At 38.4% G+C, this 21,716-nt stretch overlaps 2 protein-coding genes across 3 annotated transcripts in view; one reads left to right on the top strand and one right to left on the bottom strand.

The window, feature by feature from the left end:
• AFM (afamin) overlaps positions 1-6,154 on the top strand; it is a 57,774-nt gene extending 51,620 nt beyond the window's left edge. Inside the window, exon 15 of the mRNA XM_056803341.1 lies at positions 6,013-6,154. The gene's annotated coding sequence lies outside the window, so the exon portion shown is untranslated. The remainder of the gene's footprint in view (positions 1-6,012) is intronic.
• The window catches only part of RASSF6 (Ras association domain family member 6), a 64,843-nt gene that overhangs the window by 3,244 nt on the left and 39,883 nt on the right, over positions 1-21,716 (bottom strand). The window contains exons 6-11 of one of the 2 annotated variants that reach the window (XM_007495666.3): positions 17,361-17,545; positions 11,000-11,101; positions 8,729-8,780; positions 6,150-6,268; positions 5,960-6,057; positions 2,875-5,871 (exon numbers count right to left, since the gene is read on the bottom strand). In XM_007495666.3, the coding sequence (XP_007495728.2) occupies positions 5,796-5,871; positions 5,960-6,057; positions 6,150-6,268; positions 8,729-8,780; positions 11,000-11,101; positions 17,361-17,545 (632 nt within the window). In that variant the 3' untranslated portion in view covers positions 2,875-5,795. Of the gene's footprint in view, positions 1-2,874; positions 5,872-5,959; positions 6,058-6,149; positions 6,269-8,728; positions 8,781-10,999; positions 11,102-17,360; positions 17,546-21,716 lie in introns of those variants that run through there. The other variant, XM_056803342.1, reaches the window with a different exon arrangement.

Raw genomic sequence — 21,716 nt, 5'->3', positions numbered from 1 at the left:
TTTCTCATTTGTAATTACATGAGAAAATGTTTTCTAAATTGCAAAGTGCTTTAGAAATGTGAATAATCATTTTTGTCATTGTTATACAGGTCATATCATGAGAATCTAACATCACAGAACAGGAAAGGGCCAAAGAAATGTGTAGGAGATCATTCTAGGCTTAAAAAAAAAAAAACCTTTTAAAAGATAGTGTGATAGAGTATTGAAATAAGAGATAGAAGACTTGGGTTCTAATCTTGGTTCAGCCCTGTGTGATTTCTATTATGTGTGGATAAAGTGCTTAATAAATATTTGTTGAATGGAATTAAAGTTCATCTCACTGTGCCCCAGTTTCCTTATCTGTAAAATGAGAGGGGCAGTCTCAATGATCTTTAGGCTTCCTGCTTGCTTTAAAACAAACACGTGGCTTTCTTTGAGTGGATCATTTATTTATGTGCCCGTTAATTTGTAACTAGTGCTGAGCAACATAATGATCTCAATTCCTTTGAAAGAGAGCTGATGGACTCAATATAGATGGAAGCATTTTTCTCCTTTCTTCTTTCCTTCCTCTGTCTTCTCTCTCTTTTTCTATCTGTTTTTCTGTTTCCTAATAGTCTCTTGGTGTCACTTTACCAGTCTTTTACTCTCTGTCCTACTTCAAATTTACTGCTGGGGCTGGGAAACCAGTTAAACAAGTTTTGTAAGGATTCTCTGTTACCTTCATGGAGTCATTACTTTTTTTGGGTACAGGTCGCAATTCTCTCACTAAACTTTATTATTCTTGTCTGTCTTTCCATAAATCCTTCAGAAATGAGCCTTTAATGTACTAGAGACCTTCTTTTGTTTTCTAATATCTTTCATCAATACCATTGTAGATATGTAGGCTATTTACTGTTCTTTGTTTTCTTTGCGTGATCTGCTCACCTCTTTTTTATAGTTCTACATATTTGTGATCATGCCTTCATGCTCTTTTTTAATCATCAGGTCACCTCTAAATTTAATTCTTCTGAGATCTGTCATTGTATGATTTTCAGCCAAATCATACTCCTGGGAGAATACTAAAGGTCACACAGGGAGTAAGCATGAGAGGTGTCATTTGAAACCAGGTCCTCTCTGTTCCCATTCCACTGATTTACCATTCCAAGGACCTTGAATTTAAGGAAGGGGTCCTATGGAGTTCAAGAGCTTGATCCAATAATCATAGCAATGTCTTCTACAAAAGGGGACTACTTTAGGAGAGATCAGTGGGGAATTCCTCTTTCCCTTAAACTTTGTACAGCTAGGTAGCATTTATATAGCTAAACTCTGAAGTGGAAAAGGAAACTGAGGCTGAGGGGTTAAATGACTTGCTGGTGTCACACAGCTGGTAAGGGTAAAGCAGGTTTTAACTGAAGTCTTTCCAACTTTGAGTCTATCATTTTATTCACTGTGCCATCTAGCCACCATGACGTTGAGGAGCAATTTTAGTGAGCGTAGTTTTCTCTCTCTCTCTCTTTCTCTCTCTCTCTCTCTCTCTCTCTCATGGTTTCCCTGATGATATTCAGGGAATACTTGAACAGACATTTGCTGTTACATCCATCCTAAAATCTAGGGTTTTAACATGTATGCAATATCTTGAATTGCACTTAAAACTGCTTTTTGTTCTACCTTTGTTGCTGTTAAGTCATTTCAGTCATGTCCAATTCTTCCTTGGCCCCATTTGGGGTTTCTTGCTGGAGATACTGGAGTGTTTTGGCATTTCCTTGCCAGCTCATATTATAGATGAGGAAACTGAGGCAGTTGGGGTTTGGTGACTTGTGCAGTGACACAGCTAATAAGCATCTGAGACTGGACTTGAACTTGGATCTTCTAGACTTTAGGCCAGGAACTCTATCCACCTACCTGTCTATTTGTTCTACCTAGTCAGATGATTTTATAAAATCAACAAAAAATAGAAGCTGTAGGATTTTATTTATAATTTATTCAACAGTAAGATAATGAAGATGTAGTCTCTCCTGTAAGAAATCATCTGTCTGTAAAAACTCATCTTTTCCATTTTTATTCTTTTATCAAAGTTACCCTCTATATGTATATAGAGGACTTTATTCAAGATAAGAATGTGAGTATATAGTTTGGCAACTGCTGACTTTTTTTTTTCAGTCATTAAAGTCAATAAGACTCTCAAAAGGTAGATTCCATAGTTGTTTTTTTTTTTAACTCTTACCTTCCATCTTGGAATCAACACTGAACGCAGAAGAGTAGGAAGGGCTAGGCAATGGGGGTTAAGTGACTTGCCCAGGGTCACCCAGCTGGGAAGTGTCTGAGGTCAGATTTGAACCGAGGACCTCCCATCTCTAGGCCTGGCTCTCAATCCACCGAGCCACCTAGTAGCCCCCTCAAAAGGTAGATTCTATAGTTTTTTAAGAGGAGAGAATAGAGGGAAGCCCCTTCCCACCTCATGGGAATGTTCCAAAATGCTGAGCAGATGGGAAGAGAAGGAAATGAGGCTATGGCATCAGCTGGCCTGGGCCTCAGAGACTTCCTCCTTTTTTTGGTTTGAGGGGTTTCTTGTGAAGGTATGAAGTTGCTAAAAGCCCAACCTCTTCAGAAATAAGATACTGAGTGTAGACTAGCAAGGGGTGCTCTCTCACTATGAAGACCCAGCTTTGAGCACTCACTGACTTTACCTGCCAGGTAAAGAAAGCCCTGGCAGGATTTTTGCCCCAAAGAGAGGAATAGGCTTTTTCTTGTATTCTCTGTCTAAATATATACCCCACCTCTACCTCCAACACATGCAGTAGAGTAGAATTCCAGGGATAATGACTTCAAGAAAGTGTAGATGGGTTCATATGTAGGGTTTCCCAAAAAAGGATTATCAGTGTTGTTTCTAGAAAGGAACTCAATGTACAAAAGAAGTCAGGTATATAAGATAGCCATTTATTTCTTTCACTCTAAAAGAAATACTGAAAATACAAGAAACTCATTGTCACACATTGACAAACAGCTCATAAAAAAGTCATAATTCCTATTGTAGGGTTGATACATCATCAAAATATGAAACATTTTCTGGGGCAGAAGGACAGTTAATTTATTTCTGCTTTAAACTGTCTAACCAACTTCCCCAAGGTCCATATCTTCCATGAGGTCAGTGGATATTTGAGCTCATCTTCCTGCCAGAGGTCAGAATTATAGAAAACTCTCCTGCTGTCAGTCAGCTCCAACAGAGGAAATCAGGAACTCCCACACTCCTGAGAAATCCGTTTTTCATGATCCCTGTTAGTCTCCTGTCTTTAGAGAAAGTAGCACAAAACAGAAGAGGCAGCCAGAGACCTGAGGTCTAGTTTCAGGTTCTCCTAGATGGGCACATGCTCTTTCCATCATGTGTGAGCAGATTCCATAGGATATTTTTTCTTTTTTAAAATAAAAATCCTTACCTTCCATCTTAGAATCAATACTGGGTATTGCTTCTAAGGCAGAAGAGTGGTAAGGGCTAGGCAATGGGGGTCAAGTGACTTGCCCAGGGTCACACAGCTGGGAAGTGTCTGAGGCCAGATTTGAACCTAGGACCTCCCGTCTCTAGGCCTGGCTCTCAATCAACTGAGTCACCCAGCTGCCCCCTCCATAGCTTCTTAAGAGGAGAGAATGAAGGAAAGTCCCTTCCCACCACATAGGAAAATTCTAACATGCTGAACAGAAAGGAAGAGGATGGACAATGGCAATTGTTCCTTTTAATTGGCAATTCACTTCCTTTCTTTTCCCTTTCCATACTCTACTATCCCACCACCTAGGCCTCTTTGCTGTTCTTCATAAATGGAATGCCACATATCAACTTCATGCTGAAAGACTCTTCCTCTTCACCTCCATGGTTCCATGCTGGAAGACTCTTCCTCTTCACCTCCATGGTCCCATGCTGGAAGACTCTTCCTCTTCACCTCCATGGTCCCATGCTGGAAGACTCTTCCTCCTCACCTCCATATTTTCTTGCTGGAATTCTCTTCTTCCCACTTCCATGTTCCCATGCTGCAATGTTCTTTCTCCTCACTTCCATGTTCCCATGCTGCAATGTTCTTCCTTCTCACCTCTACCTCCTTGTTTCTAGTATTATTTTGAGATTCAGCTAAAATCCCAGTCTTGAAAGAGACTTATCCTTTTGTCTTCCTTTTGACATTACCTTCCATTTCCACTGCATATATCTTCAATAAAAATACTTATTTACAGGTCCTCTCTTCCATTAGAATGTGATCTTTTTGAGGACAGGGATTGCACATTTTTTCTTCTTCATTGCATTCACAGAATTTAGCACAGTGTCTGGCAAGTGGTAAATGTTTAATAAAAACAATGAAATCCACTTTTATTAAGCCCTTCTCCCAAAGTAGAAGTAATTTAGTCTTCTCAAACTAAGGAAAGCTATCGTGAGTGGCATAGCAACAATATGAGTTATAGTCATTATCAGCATTGGCAAAGGTTTTCAGGTTCGTGTGCCCAAACTGCAACTCAAGCTGCCTGTGAGCAACTCTCCCCTTTACCCCACATAGTGGAGGGAGGAAGTGCTGGCTTTGGGCAGCTGGACAAAATGTCCTCTAGGTGTTAAAAATAGGAGGTTGGAGCAGCTCCTCCCCCTGCGAGCTTGGCAGGCATGTCAATACTTAGTCAATGCTGGTCTGTATTCTCAGCCTCACACTTGTTGGTTCCTAGCAAGTGGGCATTTTTTTCCTTAATTGTTAACAAAAAATAAATAGAGGAATGAATAAGCTCAGGCTCATGTATTGTACTATAAAAAGAGGTCTTTAATAGAACTTAATATGTATGAACACACTCTTATCTAGTCTAAATTTTACAGATAATTACAAATTATATATGTCTTTGAAATGACTAGGATGTGTATTTTAACGTTTAAAAGTAATTTTCTATCTGGGAGCGCTTGTCTGAATCACCCATAAAATGTTTTAGCAATATTTTTAGACAACATCCATGAGGAATGAAAATGGAGGTAGGTTAAGAATAAGACCTATTGACCTAAGACATTGCTTTTAAAAAATGATTGCTGATGACAAAAATAAGTATGAGTAACAACAACAACAACAACAATCCTAAACCCATGTTACGTTTTCAGCATTTTTTGTGTGTTTTGAAAGTCAACTCTAGAGTACAATAATAGAAGGTCAGAGACAGCTTTGTGAATTTTGGATTAGGCCCTTTGCCAGATTGTTGTGTTATCATTATACAGATGCCCTTTCTGGTCAACGGAACCAGAAATGCAATAACTCTGAAAAGAGAATGCCCGTAGACATTGCAGGTTACTAAGTGTCTATGGCCTTTGGTCCTATAGAGTTTTAGCAGGATTACATAAGATAATAGATGTTCTTGCCAACTTGCAAGGTCATCTTCATTTTTTTTTTGGTTAAAACCCAAGTCATCAAAAATCTATAAACCCTACTCAGAGTGAAAATGAATTTCTAGGTGACACCAAGAAAATGTCTATTTTTAAAAAAGTGTTTAGAGTCTGTATTCCCCATTTCATTTGCCATTTCTGGTAGCTAGCTAGTTGACAAATTTCAGGTGAAAGGAGAGGTTTTAAATTCATATGGTTCATAATGCCTCTCTAACTTTGAAAAAATGAGAACTTTTCTGGCTATATAATTTTCAGAATATTTAGTGTTCCAACTGCAACATAACATAACACATAGATACAAAATTTCCTGGTCAAACAATTTTCTATAAGTTTGAAGTTTCTATGTATTTACATAAATGCACATATCTACAACATACATGCACACATTAAGTACAAAAATATTTTTCACTTGGCTGAAATGCTTGATCCGTGGGTGTTTGCTTCACTACACTGTTGTCTCTGTTTTTACTATTATTTTATTTCTAAGATGTTTTAATATGAAAGCCTTCTCTGTATTGAATCTGGAAAGTGGAAAAAAGAAAAAATACTTAAATGTGCTGTGGTTTGGTAGCAAAACCAAATTAATTTAATATGATATTTTCTACTCACTTTGTGATTATTTTTTTAATCTCTCGTGCTTCTTCTTCATTTAATTTTTGAAGGATTGATTCCAAGAGAGAAAGGTGACAGTGAATATATTCAGCCACCTAAGAATGGGAGACAAAAATAAAGCAAGTTTATAAGAAGCATTGAGTCCCAAAGAAAGCAAAGAAAGATTCCAGATGATGCAGTCTCATACATCACTGCTGATTTCTTCTTCATCTTGGTCCATAAGGAAAATCCTGGCATTCCTTTGTGAGGGACCCTGTAAAAGCCTATGGAAGAGGGGAATGTCTGTCTTCTTCAGTCGTCTCTTTTCTGAAATGAAAACAAAGATTGATAAACAGGCAAGTTAGGTAAGCAAAATGTGTAATAAGAATGTTAGTGTTAACCATGCAATAAAAAATTTAAATATGAAGAATTCAGCAAAGTATGAGAAGATCTGTATGCAAAGAGAAGTAGCAGATCTTGGAACATTGTATACACAATGGCTTCCTTTATATCACAACTAAAATCACATGTTTTATTGGAAGCCTTTCCCAAACTCTCTAAATTCTGGTTCCTTCTCTATTAATCATTTCCTATTTATCCTGTAACTAGTTTGCTTTGTAAATCTTTTCTTGAATGTTGTCTCCTCAATTAGATTGTAAGCTCCTTTGAGGGCAAGACCTGTGTTTTGCCTTTTTTGTATTTGCCGCCCTTAGCACACTGCCTGGCACATAGTAGGTGCTTAATAAATGTCAACTGATTGATACAACACTAGAAACAGAGAGGACAAAAACAATCCAAATGAAGAAGAGCTGAGAAAATATATCTTTCTCCCTTATTTTTACAGGTGAGGGACTATGATTGGGAAATATTGGACAAGCTTTCAGACTCAGTTGATTTGGGAAGAATTCACTGAACTGCTTTTCTTCTCTTTCTCTTAAAAATCCTTTGTATGTCTTGCTGGGTAGAGGTGGGGGAAAGAGATATGTTAAAAATTAAAGGTATCAATACATTTTAAAAAATGTACAGGTAGAATTATGTGGTTGAATTGAGGGAGAAAGGAACAAATACATTTTCTTTTCTTTTTTTTCCCTTCAATTCATCAACTTCATTGTGAAAATTTAGAAGATAAGAAAGTTGGGGTATTTTCGATGTTGTTTCCTCATCGAAGTGATATAATAAATATTCCTCTATTTAAGAATTAGGAATATTTGTTCTCCCACACCTCCCAGAACTCTTGCTCTTCTTGCTTCCAACCCAGTCCTCACAGCCATCAATAGGGGAAGCAACTCCTGTGGAGGAGGCAGTCGTCTTTGCCACCCACCACCCAACTGCCATTCACAGGGCAGGCAAGCCAGCCTAGTTGAAACAGCCATTACCCTGAGAGGGAAGCAGAAAGCAGCACATGCCAGGCAAGTTAAACCACCTTGATGACCATCTTCCCTTAGACACTATTGCCCAGGACTCAAGATCTTTGGGAATAGTCATGTTTCCATCCTGGTGCCCAAAGCCATCATTCTGCGCAGCAGCCCCTATGGAGATGCAGCCTGGTCACTGCCCCTGGATGGGGCTATAATATAGATCCAACTAATGAAGATCCAGAAAAAAGTTCTTGCTCCCAAATTCCTTGGAATGGTCAAGTGGTTTAACATCAGAAAGGGATAGAATTTTGTCAATGGAAATGACATTTAAGAAAAAACATTAACATCTACTTTGCTGCCCCATCCTAAGGACTTACTTTTCCTCCCTGGGGGAAAAAAGTAGCTATAGTTATGTGTTATTTTGAAGGGAATGATGGTAAGTAGTGGCATCCTTCACTTGTTAAGGGAATGACCAGTTTCAAATTCAGCCGTATTTATAAAATCAAAACTATATCTAACAAAGAGGCATTGGGAAGGTGAGCCTGGAAGGGAGGTGAAAATGAAGGGACAAGGGACCCAAGAGAGTTAGCATTAAGATTCATAAGGCACTTTACAAACATCTCACTTTATAGAGTCAGGGGTTATTATTACCCTCATTTTATAGAAGAGGAAACAAAGGCACCCAGGATGAAATGACTTGCCCAGGATCACACCATAATTAAATGTTTGAGAGAGGATTTGAATGTAATTCTTCCTGGACCCCACGTGCAAGGTTTCATCTATTTGGCTGCTATCTTGGAGGGAGTTTAAGAAGGAGGGGCATACAGCATTGGGTTGACATAAAATAAGAGGACCAATTCAGTTCCCAACTTAAGTCTTCTAAGCTCTGAAGACGAAGACTGGAGTCTGGCATTAGAGATTCCCGGAGGCTGCTGATCCCCATTTGGAGAACAATGTGTTTTACCCTTCAAAAAACACAATAACTAGTTGATATGTACAAAATATGCTCTTGTCTTTTGTATGTTATGAAATCTCTAAGAGTAACTGGAGTTCTATGTTGCCCTAATTATAAAATGGTGGCACAGAAAAGCAGAGTCCTTCCATTTCTAAAAAGTCTTTACCTTTTGTCTTAGAGTTTATATCAAGTATCAGTTCCAAAGCATAAGAGCAATAAGGACTAGGAAATTGGGGGTGTGATATGTTCAAGGTCATATAGCTAAGAAGTGCCTGAGGGTAAATTGGAACCCAGGACCTCTCATCTCTAGGATGCCTCTCTATCTACTGAGCCACTTGGCTGCAATTCCTTAAATTTTTAACAAAATGAAACAATTTTGTCATCTACCTTTCTTAATTGTAAAAAATAAAAACAAAAACAAAAACCCAACACCCTCTAAAAGGTCATATGATTTGAATTATCTCCTTGTCTTACCTCCAGTAGCATAGATTATGTAGAGAGCAAAATCCTGGGGGTTGTTTTCAATCTGTTAAAGAAAAATAAATAGCCATGACCTTCTGTTGTGGAAAAATACTTGGTTAACTTTCATGTGTCAGTGTGGGACTCCATGTGAACTCCAGTGAACTCATCTACTGCTGTCAGGAGAATAAAGAGAAAATCCAAAGAAAACCCAAAAATTAATTTTCTGAATTACCTTCCTGTAATAATAACAATATTTATATGAACCTTAACATTTTTTGCAAAGGACTTTATAGATATTGTCTCATTCCTCACAATAACCTATTTTACAAATGAGGAAACTGAGGCAGAGTCAAGCCCAGGGTTACATAGCTGGATAGTGCCTGAGAGCAGATTTGAAATCTGAAGGTCCTTGCTCCAGCCCCAGTGCTCCATCGCCTAAGCCAGGAAGAACTATTACCAGTTCTCAGAATTTTCAAGAGAAAGGTTTGTTTTTGGTTTTGCTTTTTCTCCATTGGTAAAAATAGGCTTTGTTTTCAATAGAGGTGCAGGGCAAAGGCCAGGTACCTTGGAAGGAAGGAGAAGGACTAGATAGGGAAAAGAAACAGGGTCTTCTTAGTTTATCTTCTGCTCTGACTCCAATTCATTTGGGTACTAAGCTGGAGAAAATCTTAGGAATGTGTAAAACTCAAGCAAGATAGTTCCTAGTAATCCAGGACATTGCCCCACCTAGAAACAAAAGTCCAAAACATTTCCTCTTAGCCTGGGATGTCTCTGCTTGGTTACTAGGATGGGCTAATCCTCCTTATCTCCACCTCTTGGCTTCCCTGGTTTCCTTTAAGGACCAGCTAATATCTCCTCTTCTCTAAGAATACTCCTTTCCAGATACACCTTCAATTGACGGATCATCTCCAGATTTTCCTGAATAAATTTTGTTTGTACATAATTACATGCATGTTGATTCTCTCTTTAGACTGTAAGCTCCTTGAGAGCAATTACTCTCTTTTAGGGAAAGAGAAGGAAAGGGAACATGTATTTATAGAACACCTACTATGTGCTAGACTGCACAAAGTGTACAAATATTTCATTTTATACTTACAGCAACCCTGGCAGACTACAGTTATCTCCATTTAATAGTTGAGGAAACTGAGGCAGGTACAGTCAAGTTACTTGCCCAGAGTCACAGAGTCATCTGAGATTAGATTTGAACTCATGTCTTCCTGACTCTAGGCTGTCCATTGTGCCACCAGCTGCCTCTTTAATACTCTTCACATAGTGCCTGGCTTATAGTAGGCATTTAAAAAATGATTACTGACCAAATAGCAATGATAAAAAATAGTCAGTCTTCTCTCATGTGGGAAAGGTTCTAGCAGGATGGAGATAAAAGAAGACCCCAGAAGCTGGGAGCAGAAATTATTGCTCAGTAGAGATTTTGTACCTAATCACCAAACCACCACATGAGATGGTGAGATCAAGGGATAGTTGAGACTATGTGCCATGAAACCATGTAGCGAATAGGACAGTAACTACATCCAAGGAGAAATAGTTCCATCAAGAGCAATGCCATGGAATTATTAAAAGATATACGTGATCTTGGGTCTGGGGGAGGGAAGGTGGGTACAACTTGCTTCTCCAAGGCCACACAGCTTTCTTTTGCATTTTCCATCTCTATAAGATGCTCACTCTTCCCACCAATGGGGATTTTTTAAGATAGTGGGCCCTATTTGATATTCTATTGTGACTTTTATCACTATGCTATTTTCTTTGAACTAATAATATCCTCTGGGTGATGAGAGGGAAAGTTATTACATTAATAGGGTGCTGTGAATTTTGTAGAATCACAATATAGAGAAAGAGAGACGGACAGAGACTAGAGGATGATTCCCTTAGCCTGGGGTGTCCTAAGTATTAGGGCTGACTTGGGTAATAGCAGAATCTTTTTGAGATTTGAGATTCCCTAAGATTTGCCTGTTATAATCATCTTATACATTTCCCTATAATAAATAGTAGTAAAACCCTTAAAAAAAACACAAAAGTAGATGTGGTTAGATTATTTTTTCAGGTGGCATGGCAAGGACAGAAGGGAAAAAACCACTATCCTTTCCTGTGCATCAGAACTGGGATGGTGGGAAACCTGAAGCCAGAGAACAGAGTGTCAACAGGTCAAGTTCTGAGCTTGCTGGTGGTAGAAATAGTGGTGGAGGGAATTGCACTGGCTTTTGCACCCATGGAACCACCAAAGAGATGGACAAGTGACTTCCAGCCTAGTTCAGCAGGAAAGATTACCTTGAATTTTTGTAGAAGCTGCTTTATGACTTCTTCTGTTCTCATATTACTGTTTATTCTCACTCTGGTTTCATATCCAAAAGCTGGAGTGAAAATTGACGTCTGAAAGGGGGAAATAAACATTAGAGCTTTGTCCTAAAAGCAGTAGCATACCATATAAAATTTTTAGGCATGATTCTTTTATTTGACTCTAGGCCCTGGAGCAATAGTAACAGAAAGTTCTGCATACAAAAATAATAGAATGGATGATGGTCTGAACCTCTGAACATCCGACACAGATTTTTTTTCGACTCCATTATATTAATTGATTTTTTATTTTTACAACACTTTCAGTGCCCAAATATGACTCCCCTCTCCTGTGCAGAGAGCATCCCTTAGTGAATAAAACAAACACAAAAAGTGTGTGTGGGAAGTAATTGACCCAAACTAGCTAACACATCAGTTGAGTGTAATAGTATAACCAATATTTCACACTTACAGACCCCAACTCTGTGAAGAAAGGAAGGAGTTATATTTTCTCATCTCTTCTCTAGGATCTAGCTTGGTGTTTGTACCCATTTATACAAGTAGCCCCTCCTAGGAAATCTATGTGTCTTTCCCATAGGGAATATCATTCATTATTTGTTTAATTCAACCTCAAAAGTCTTCCATATTTCTTTCACATGCCTCAAGTTCCCAGGTCTAATTGAAAACCGTTTTTAGTTTGGTTTCAAATGAGAGAGGAACAAAATGATGCCTCAGGTTAAATTTCTAGGATAGACCAAACTATAGTTAAGGCTAAACTCAATTTCATATTACAGTGCATTGCCAATTGATGTGATATCAGTGACACAAAAGGCACTATCAAGGGGGTATAGAAGCAGAGGAGGTGAGATAATAATTTATTAACAATAAGAAATAAATGATGGGTAGCTTGTATTCTACATAGAGAACTGATGGTTAAGGAGATAGATGATAGAGTACACTGACAGAGAGATGGTGATGGATGGATGGATAGATAGACTGATAAATTTTGCAGGTTGGGATTGTTTTGTTCATTGAATTTATATTCTTGGTATTTAGCATAGTGCTTGGCATTTAGTAGTGTAGCATTTAAAAGAGTGGGAGCCATAAACTGTAATAGTTAAAATGATTGAAGGCTATAAACTGTAGTGATTAAAATGGTGGAAGACTTAAATTGTGATAGATATAAGAGTGGGTGAGTAAATTTGTGACTGTAGAAAATATGTTTTCACTATAGTGTCTTGTTTTTAAATCAATATAAGGTGGTCACCAGGGAAATATTCCCAATTATGAATATACCCAAGTCAACTGGGTTTTATAGAGAATTTAATTAATAATACAATGAGGAATCAAAGAAAGAGAGAGAGAGAGAGAAAAAGGAAATAAATGAGAAAAGAATAGCCCGACCCAGGCAGCCCTGGCCAACCCAGGCCTAAGCCCTAAAAGAAAGGATCCTAATCCTAAAAGAAAGTCCTTAATCACTCACCATAAGATCTGTTCAAGCGAAGATTCAGGGGGACAGAATCTCCCCAGAGGGAGTTCCAGCCAGAGTCAGCCTTCCTTGAGAGACCTCCTTAGAGATTGTCCTTCTCTCAACAACCTCCTTAGAGATTGTCTCTCAAGAGACTATTTTTTCAATAGGCTATCCTTTTCTTATATAGGGGGTTTTCTCCTGTGTCACCTCCCCTAAGTTCTTCCATCTACCAATCACAGTAGATGTTTTCCAAAGGACAGCCCATTCTGAATTCACACCTGAATAGACTAATCCTTTTAGTAATCAGCACCTGAGTAGGCTAGAATCTCTGAGTAAGTTTTTTCCTCTTTGCTCCTTGTAAGTTCACAAGTTGCCTGACCTTTATAGGTACTTAGCACCCCTTTGTATTAATTCTAAAAATAGGCATGGCTTAAGTATGGGTTTAAGTATTTTTCATTGTTCAGCAAGGAGTTTTCTCCCCTAAAGCAGGTTTAAGTACAGTGGAGTAGAGGTCTTCACATTTTTGATCTAAGTAGAGTTCTCACTGTCCAAATGGGGAATAATCCCAATAGGGAATTGTCCCAATGGAGAATTTCCAATGGGGAATTTTTTTAACATTCACAAGTCTGAGAAATTTCAAGATTCACAGTAGTCACTTAATGAATGTTGATTAGTTGATGGGTGTGTGTTGTGGAAAGGAAACTAGAAATAAGTTCTAAACTTTCTGCCACTGTGTTGGAATAAGCAACAGTGGAAATATCAAGAGAGAAGAAATTGTCAAGACTGACAGTTAGTGAGGAAAGGGGCAACTGGGAATGGCAGTTGGGTCTTGTGACTAGCACTTCCTTCCTGTTGGGCTTACTTCCTTCCTGGTGGGGGAAGTGGGTGGAGGTTGTTCAGCCAAGTTGGAGTGATGCCCTTACTTGGTTCAGCCTGAAGATTCAGGACCAATCATCTCTGAAGGTCAGATTTTCTTGTTGCTTGCTGTCTACTGCTAAGATTCTGAATTTGACAAAGCTAGCACAGGTATAGAGTAGACAGGCGTGGGAGAAACCCTCCACCAGCCTGTGAGGCCTGGCCTCAGCTCCAAAGCTGAGGAAAACTCCAACCTTATTTAGGGACCTTCTTCTTCCCTTTACCCCTGATATCTCTCCAATCCAACTGGTTATTAAAACTTTATCTTATTTGAATTAACAGTCAGATAAGTGGGCTATCTTTTCTGGGGCATAGAGGGAGCTGAACATCAGTTCAGTCATTCAACGACAAACAGTTCTTATTGGACCCCTGATACTTCCTCTTGGCAGGGGGCATCTCTCTCCTTTGCCTCACCAAGCAATATTCCCTCTCTTCCTTAAACTCCTCCATTACCTGCTACAAACCTTCTTTATCCCCCATTTTTCCAATTCCCCTTCTTCCTCAATAAATATTACAGTGTATGGATTGCTAGAAGGGAGGAAAGGAGAAAACAAGAGAGTGATAGGAAGGGAAGAGAGAAGGCAAGAAGGGAAAAGGTGAAGAGAGCAGTAAGGAGAAAAGGAGAGAAGGGAGGAAAGGAGAGAACAAGAGAGAGAGGAAGGAAGGAGAAGGCAAGAAGAAGAGAGGTAAAGAGAGAGGGAAAGAAGAAGAGGAGAGAAGGGAGAGGAGGAGACAGAGAAGTGGGGACAAATGGAACAAAGAGTCAAGGATAGAACAGAGGCAGAGATAAGAGTGTGGTCTCCAGATGACTGAGGAGAATCTCCTCTAAGGATTTATAGAAAAAATACAGAATAAATGTTATAGGATGAAAAAGTTTGGATTGATTTTGCTCTATACTGGTAGAAGAAGTGTCCTTGCTCTTGAGCTAGGAGAAGACTGTCTAATATAAGCTCCTCATTTTACAGATGGAGAAACTGAGGACTGGAGTAGGGTAATTCTGTAAGTGGTCACATCCCTATCTCTAGTTTTATGACATTCCAAGGCATCTTGGTTGTCATTGGATCAGACACTCCTTTTATTAGCATGATCAATATGTAAATAATCATATATGCAGTTAGTTATAGCCTGGGTGCTCAGTATGACATTCTCATATTCTATACTACTTATAATTAGGAAATAATGCACATTATTTCTTATTGATTTTGTACATAGCTTGTTTGTATGAATTTATTTGCATGTTTTTTTTTCTTTGTATCCCTGGCTCTTAGCAGAGCATATGACATACAGGTAGGTGCTTAATAATTGTTTATTGGCCTACTGAGTTCTTCTGGCTAAGGCAGAATGTTTTGCCTTGGTAGTTTTTGCCTCACAGAGGCAGTTCAATGAATTCTATAGAATATTGTACCTGGAGCTAGAAACATCTCAGTTCAAATGCTGATTTATGCCATTTACTAGCTGTGTGACTCTGGACAAGGCTGTCTAATCCTTAGTTTCCTTATCTGGAAAATGAGGAGATTAAGCTCAATGATTTTTAGGTCTTTTCCAGCTCTAAATCTATGATCCATGGTTCCCTATAGATGGGAGTATGACTTAAAGAGATCATGTTGCTGTTTTCCCTGTTTGTTATACACATCATCTCTCAAGTCTCTTTCAATGCAGGCAGGGAGGAAAATATTTTTGCAAACCTGAAAGGTCATTAGGCTGGGAGCTCCTTAAGAGCAGGGAGAGTGTTTTTCCATTCTTTGTATTCCCGGTGCTTATAATAGTGCCTGGCACATAGTAGGAGTTTAATGGATGCTGATTGACTGAAATTGCTCTATAAATGCCACCAAATATTATACAAATGGTAAAATGGTTGGAGCTATAACAGATGACCATTGGAATTCTTAGAGGATTAAATGGAAAAAAAATTGGAGAAACATTTCTGAACTAGGAGAAAGTTGAGCTTGATAAAAAAAAAATCAAAGGAAAATGGAAGGGAAATTTCCATTCCTCTGTTCTTCAGACGCCACACCATTTGTCTCCTTCTAAGGGGAGAAGGAGAAGGAGTCAGGCAGCTGGGAAATACTAATAAATATCTATACCCTTGGAAATTAGTTTTTGTTCTCCATGCCTTTAATAAAATGAGGTCTTCCCAGTGTGGGAGAGACTAGGAATAGATCAACACCTCACACCCTACACCAAGATAAATTCAAAATGGGTGAGTGACTTAAACATAAAGAAGGAAACCATAAGTAAATTGGGTAAACATAGAATAGTATACATGTCAGACCTTTGGGAGGGGAAAGGCTTTAAAACCAAGCAAGATATAGAAAGAATCACAAAATGTAAAATAAATAATTTTGACTACATCAAACTAAAAAGCTTTTGTACAAACAAAACCAATATAACTAAAATCAGAAGGGAAACAACAAATTGGGAAAAAATCTTCATAGAAACCTCTGACAAAGGTTTAATTACTCATATTTATAATGAGCTAAATCAATTGTACAAAAAATCAAGCCATTCTCCAATTGATAAATGGGCAAGGGAAATGGATAGGCAGTTCTCAGATAAAGAAATCAAAACTATTAACAAGCACATGAAGAAGTGTTCTACATCTCTTATAATCAGAGAGATGCAAATCAAAACAACTCTGAGGTATCACCTCACACCTAGCAGATTGGCTAACATAACAGCAAAGGAAAGTAATGAATGCTGGAGGGGATGTGGCAAAATAGGGACATTAATTCATTGCTGGTGGAGCTGTGAACTGATCCAACCATTCTGGAGGGCAATTTGGAACTATGCCCAAAGGGCGACAAAAGAATATCTACCCTTTGACCCAGCCATAGCACTGCTGGGTCTGTACCCCAAAGAGATAATGGACACAAAGACTTGTACAAAAATATTCATAGCTGCGCTCTTTGTGGTGGCCCAAAACTGGAAAACGAGGGGATGCCCATCAATTGGGGAATGGCTGAACAAACTGTGGTATATGTTGGTGATGGAGTACTATTGTGCTAAAAGGAATAATAAAGTGGAGAAGTTCCATGGAGACTGGAACAACCTCCAGGAAGTGATGCAGAGCGAGAGGAGCAGAACCAGGAGAACATTGTACACAGAGACTAATACACTGTGGTATAATCGAACGTAATGGACTTCTCCATTAGTGGCGGTGTAATGTCCCTGAACAACTTGCAGGGATCCAGGAGAAAAAAACACCATTCATAAGCAAAGGATAAACTATGGGAGTGGAAACACCGAGAAAAAGCAACTGCCTGAATACAGAGGTTGAGGGGACATGACAGAGGATAGACTCTAAATGAACACTCTAATGCAAATACTATCAACAAAGCAATGGGTTCAAATCAAGAAAACATCTAATGCCCAGTGGACTTACGCGTCGGCTATGGGGGGTGGGGGTGGGGGAGGAAAAGAAAATGATCTATGTCTTTAACGAATAATGCTTGGAAATGATCAAATAAAATATATTTAAAAAAAAAATAAAATGAGGTCTTCCCCCCACCCCCAAGTATTTGGTAAAAATTATATTCCAAAGTAGGACAACATTTACTTATTTATTTATAGTAAAAACAGTTTAAAAATAATGTTGAAAGACTTTAGGAACCCTGATCAACACAATTATCTCTCATGATTCCAGATGATCAATGATAGAACTTACTATATCATCCATGGCAGAGGAATGAGGGACACAGGGTATAGAATGAAATATGTGCTTTGGAAATGGCAGTATAGGAATTTGTTTTGCTTGAATATGAATAGTTGTTTTATAGACTTTCCTTTAACTCTCTCCTTACCCTTTCTTTTCTCCTTCCCTTGCCTTTCCTTCCATCAAATGGGAGAAGAGAGGAATTGGGTAGGAGAGAAAGTTTATTTTGAGATTAAATATATAAAAGTCAATCCCCTTACAATCTTGAATGCCCCATACTTCACAACCCCTTTTCTGCCAATTGATTTTTAACTTACCTCATGATTATAGAAGTGGCCGTTAATAGACACCCTGTGCTTCTGTTGATCTCTCCTCTGTATCTTGCCAAGGTTTACCTTCTTTCTCACCAATGTTGCTTCACTCATTGTTCTGTATAGCATGGGAGAGTCTGGTTCATCTTTCATCTGAGGCCTCAGGGTGCTGCTGTTATAAGATACATAATCTAAGAAGAATTGATGATTATTAGATTGTGTCCACATTCTCTTGCTTTTTGGGTTATTCCTGGATTCCCTCTGGGAAACTGTTAAAATAAGGGATATTCTGAGGGATGATTTAGGTTGTTAATGTTCTGCAGATGGCCAAGCAGAAAGTGGTAACCAGTCTGCCCATATCATTCAATTTAAGTGAATTTCAGAAAAAAAAAAGGATAACATGGAGTCAGTAAGGCTGAGTAGCTATTCCTGCTCTTCTGAAAAGGCAGAGACTGGGTCTGCATCCTAGGCTGTTTCAATAGGTAACCAGGTAAATATTGGGGGTGAACGCTTGATGATGAACCCGAGAGGAGGTGATGGCACCAAAGGAATGACAGAGAGGAGCTGCAGAAGATTAAAAAAAATCAGTTGATAGTTGAAGGAGCAAACTATGATATGGGTAGGTGAGACACCCATCCCATGTATGTCACTAGTAGAAAAGTGGTCTATCATTAACTGACCCCATTCATGTTTAACTCTTATTTCCATTCTCCCCAAGAAAAGGGAGGACTAAAGGGGAAAGAAGTTAATTCAGTTTCCAAGAGAGATAGCTAGCATTTCAGTTGAATGATTCCCCAATTAATTTCTATCATTTCCTTGTTTCAAAACTCATTCTGAAGTTGAGTGGCACAGCATATAGAGCACCTGGGCTGGAATTGTAAATACCTGGGTTCAAATCTGCCCTCAGACACTTCCTGGCTGTATGACCCTGGGAAAGTCATTTAACCCCAATTACTCTTACTCTTCTGTCTTAGAATTGTTCCTAACACAGAAAGGATGTATTAAAAAAAATAATAAAATGTCATTCCTACTTGATATTAAAAAAAAGGTTTCAGGACTTCGATCTTTAATAGCATAATTTTCATAATGATGTAATTGGTAGAGGGAGGAGATTTGTTTCCCCTTCCAGTAGAAGAAAGATGGAGAGGAAAGCCCTGGAGCCAACAAGAAAGAGAGACTATATGAATTCAGATTAGTCCTTAGCAATAGATTTATCAAGACTTCTTATATGGAAAATTGAGCTAAAGAAAAGCCCATAAACACTGAAGAGTGAACCCATCATTCTCTGTAAATGAGGTTCTGAGACATGTTGCAATTCAGTGTTGCTTGGATCTAATCTTTCATGTTCTTTGCTTTTAAAGTTATAATGTCCTAATAAGTTTAAGGTTTGTATATTACAGTCTGTTGCCAGATCTGTTCCTTCCCCTTTCTTTGTATCTTGTTCCACTGTTCCAAAAATTTTCTCTCTAATCTCTTACATCATTATCTAATTGGATTTCTTCCTCTATCTGCTCTTTCCTTTTATTTTGTGCTTTTGGACCTCCAAATTCCATTTGCATTCAGTCTCCTTCATTTTCATTTTCCCCATTTCCTTTCCCATTTTCCCTTTTTGATGTTACCCCATATACCTGGCTTCATAACTGACATTGTTTAGCAGTTCCTGAAACTACTTGTGAATAATGTGCTTTTGCTCCTTGTTAGATATATCTCTCCATGATTTCTAAATCTGGTGCTTACAATGAATTCTTGCAATTACAATTGCAACAGTCTGTGTATTATTGTTATACTTTAGATTGCTTTTCCAGGACCTCTTTTTATTGTTAGCTTGGACTAATTGTACCTTTAAATAGCATTCTCAAACAATGTGTCCCAATTTTCCACATAAGAAACATTTGGGTACATTTCTCATTTGATTGTTTTGTGTATAATTTCTTGTGGGTTTGTATGACTACAGAGTGGCTAGATTTTTTATTTGCTCAATTTCTTTTTGTTTAATTGTGCTGTCTGCCTCCTTAAGCTTGGTTTTAAGCTCTTTTATTATTTCATCCTTTTCATTTAGGATTTCTTTATGACCTATGAATATGTAAATTGCAGTTTTTCTTAAATCTTCCAGACTTAGTGTTTCCCAGTCTGGACACTGAAGTTTAAAAATATGATCTAATTTCACAAACTGTCTCCTTATATATTGGAGATTTTGTTCTGTTAAATTTTCAAAGCCAAGCACATCCTCTACTACTACTTCAGTCACCCTGTCAAGGAATTTTGATGGATGTTCCCCACTCTCTTTCTCAATTTCTCAAATTGTCCCCAAGTATCTGGCCTTTTTGAAAAACTTTTCATTGTCTCTAATAGATCTTCTCTGGCCTTTTTTAGATAATGCAGATTTTCATTATTAGATAACTCTAAGTCTGTTCCTTCCTCTGGCCATCATGTTACATTTGGATTATTTCTAGTTTCATCAATGAATTGTTGCTTTTCCTTTTTTGAAAATAATTCTGAGAGAAGAATTTCAGTGTCCTGGAAATTTGGATCATAAAGCCTAATTACTCTTTTAAATTCTTTCAAGCATCGCACAGGCTCTGAAAACCAGGAAGGCATCCTTTTTTTTTTCAGACTTTCAAGGTCTGCTACTGTAAACAGCTTATGTGTTTTCATATGAATTATGCCGCTATCTGGTTGTAGGCTTGTTTGATCTTTTAGTGGCAATATTGGTATTCCCCCTTCAGCCCAATCTGTCTTTTCTTGCTCAGCTATATTGTTATTTTTAGGCATGTTTTGTTGTATGTTAATATCTTTGTAACTTTGTTTCTCCTCAGCTGCTTATCATTTTTTTTAGTTGTGTCATCTCCTCCCTCATGGCTAAAGCCATCACTGCCATTTCATTGTCTTTTGCTTTTCCCCCATAAATTAGATGCACACCTTTTTTTTTCAGGGCACAGTATAATTGGATTAAGGAGAATAATGCTCCAGCATATGTGGGAATGAATGAAATCAAGTGATCGACACTAATTTTCAGTCATTGAAAACTTTCATAGATGTTAAACAGAAAATAAACATAATCTGGAATCTTGACAAAAAATAAATTGTAAACCTTATTAAAAGGAATGTCCAATCAAAGCTAGATAACCCATGGCAAGTAATAATTTCTTTTCCATCTTGTATCTTGAAAAGTCAATTGCAAAGGAAAAAAAAGTGTTTTTTTTTAAAAGTCTGGCCCTTTAAGATCCTTCCTCTCTTCAGAAGGAATGGTTTCTTATTGGTTGTGGTGTTGCTAGGCAGATTAGCTGCACTCAACACTGCTCTCAAAATGGCTGCTTTCCACAGTCACACAGGCTTTTGAAATGTATGTAGGCCTGATTTCTCTGAAACTTCCCTGACACCTTCAACTGCCTTCTTCTTCCCAAATTTTTGGCAAAAATAGCCTGGAAAACCTAGCTGGCTCTGCCAAAACTGTAATATTTAAAGGATTGTAGAGATTGAAGAGGTACAGAGGATATGGAAGGTTTTGTAACAGGGAATGGAGGAGTTGAAGAGATAGAGGGAATTTGGATGCTGGTGAGGTAAAAGGAGAGAGTTACCCCCAGCTGAGAGGCTATCTTTGAAAAGTGGGGTTCCTGAGAAATGGGCCAACAATGATAGCCTGAGGGGATGTCTTCTCTATTGATTAATGTTGAAGATACCCCAGAACAGGTAAACATGGACCCCCTCTGAGGGATAAACCTCCCCCCAGACCGAGGTCACCCAGATTCAATAAGGACCATTTATTGTTGAATGGCTATCCTTAGGTTCTGCTCCCTCTTCGTCCCCCTGAAATGATAGTCCTCTTATCTGACTGGGGTTTATTTAAATAAAGATGAATTTTAATAACAAGTTTGGATTGGGAAGATATCAGGGAAGAGGGAATTGGGATTTCCCTAGATTGGGTCTGAGTCTCTCTCAGCTTTTGAGCTGAAGCCAGGCCTCACAGGCTGGTGGAGGGTTTCTTTTATTCCTGTCTATGCTAATCTATGCTAGTTTTCTTAAGTTCAAAGTCCTTAGCAGTAGACAGCAAGAGGAAAAAAAGGTTCTGACCTTCAGAGCTGGTTGGGCCTGTCTTTTTGGGCTGACACTCCTAAAGATAAACCTTACAGTTCAAACCTCTTCCTTTAAATTCTTTTGTTTGATGACAGGATCACAGGAATCTAGGTAGACTACACAGTTGGGACAATCAAGAATAGAGGAATTTCTACCCAGAGACAGGGAGAGAGCACTCTTTCCAGTCCCAGGAAATGAGTCCTCTAGATCAACTGTAACTCTCCAAGTTTCCCTTCCCCCACCAACTGTCATTCTTGTCAATATCTTCTCTCTAACATTCCAACTGTT

Source organism: Monodelphis domestica, chromosome 6, assembly GCF_027887165.1.
Source record: "Monodelphis domestica isolate mMonDom1 chromosome 6, mMonDom1.pri, whole genome shotgun sequence".
NCBI lineage: Eukaryota > Metazoa > Chordata > Mammalia > Didelphimorphia > Didelphidae > Monodelphis > Monodelphis domestica.
Note: the sequence above shows the minus strand (reverse complement) of the source record. Positions and strands in the feature narration are given on the sequence as shown.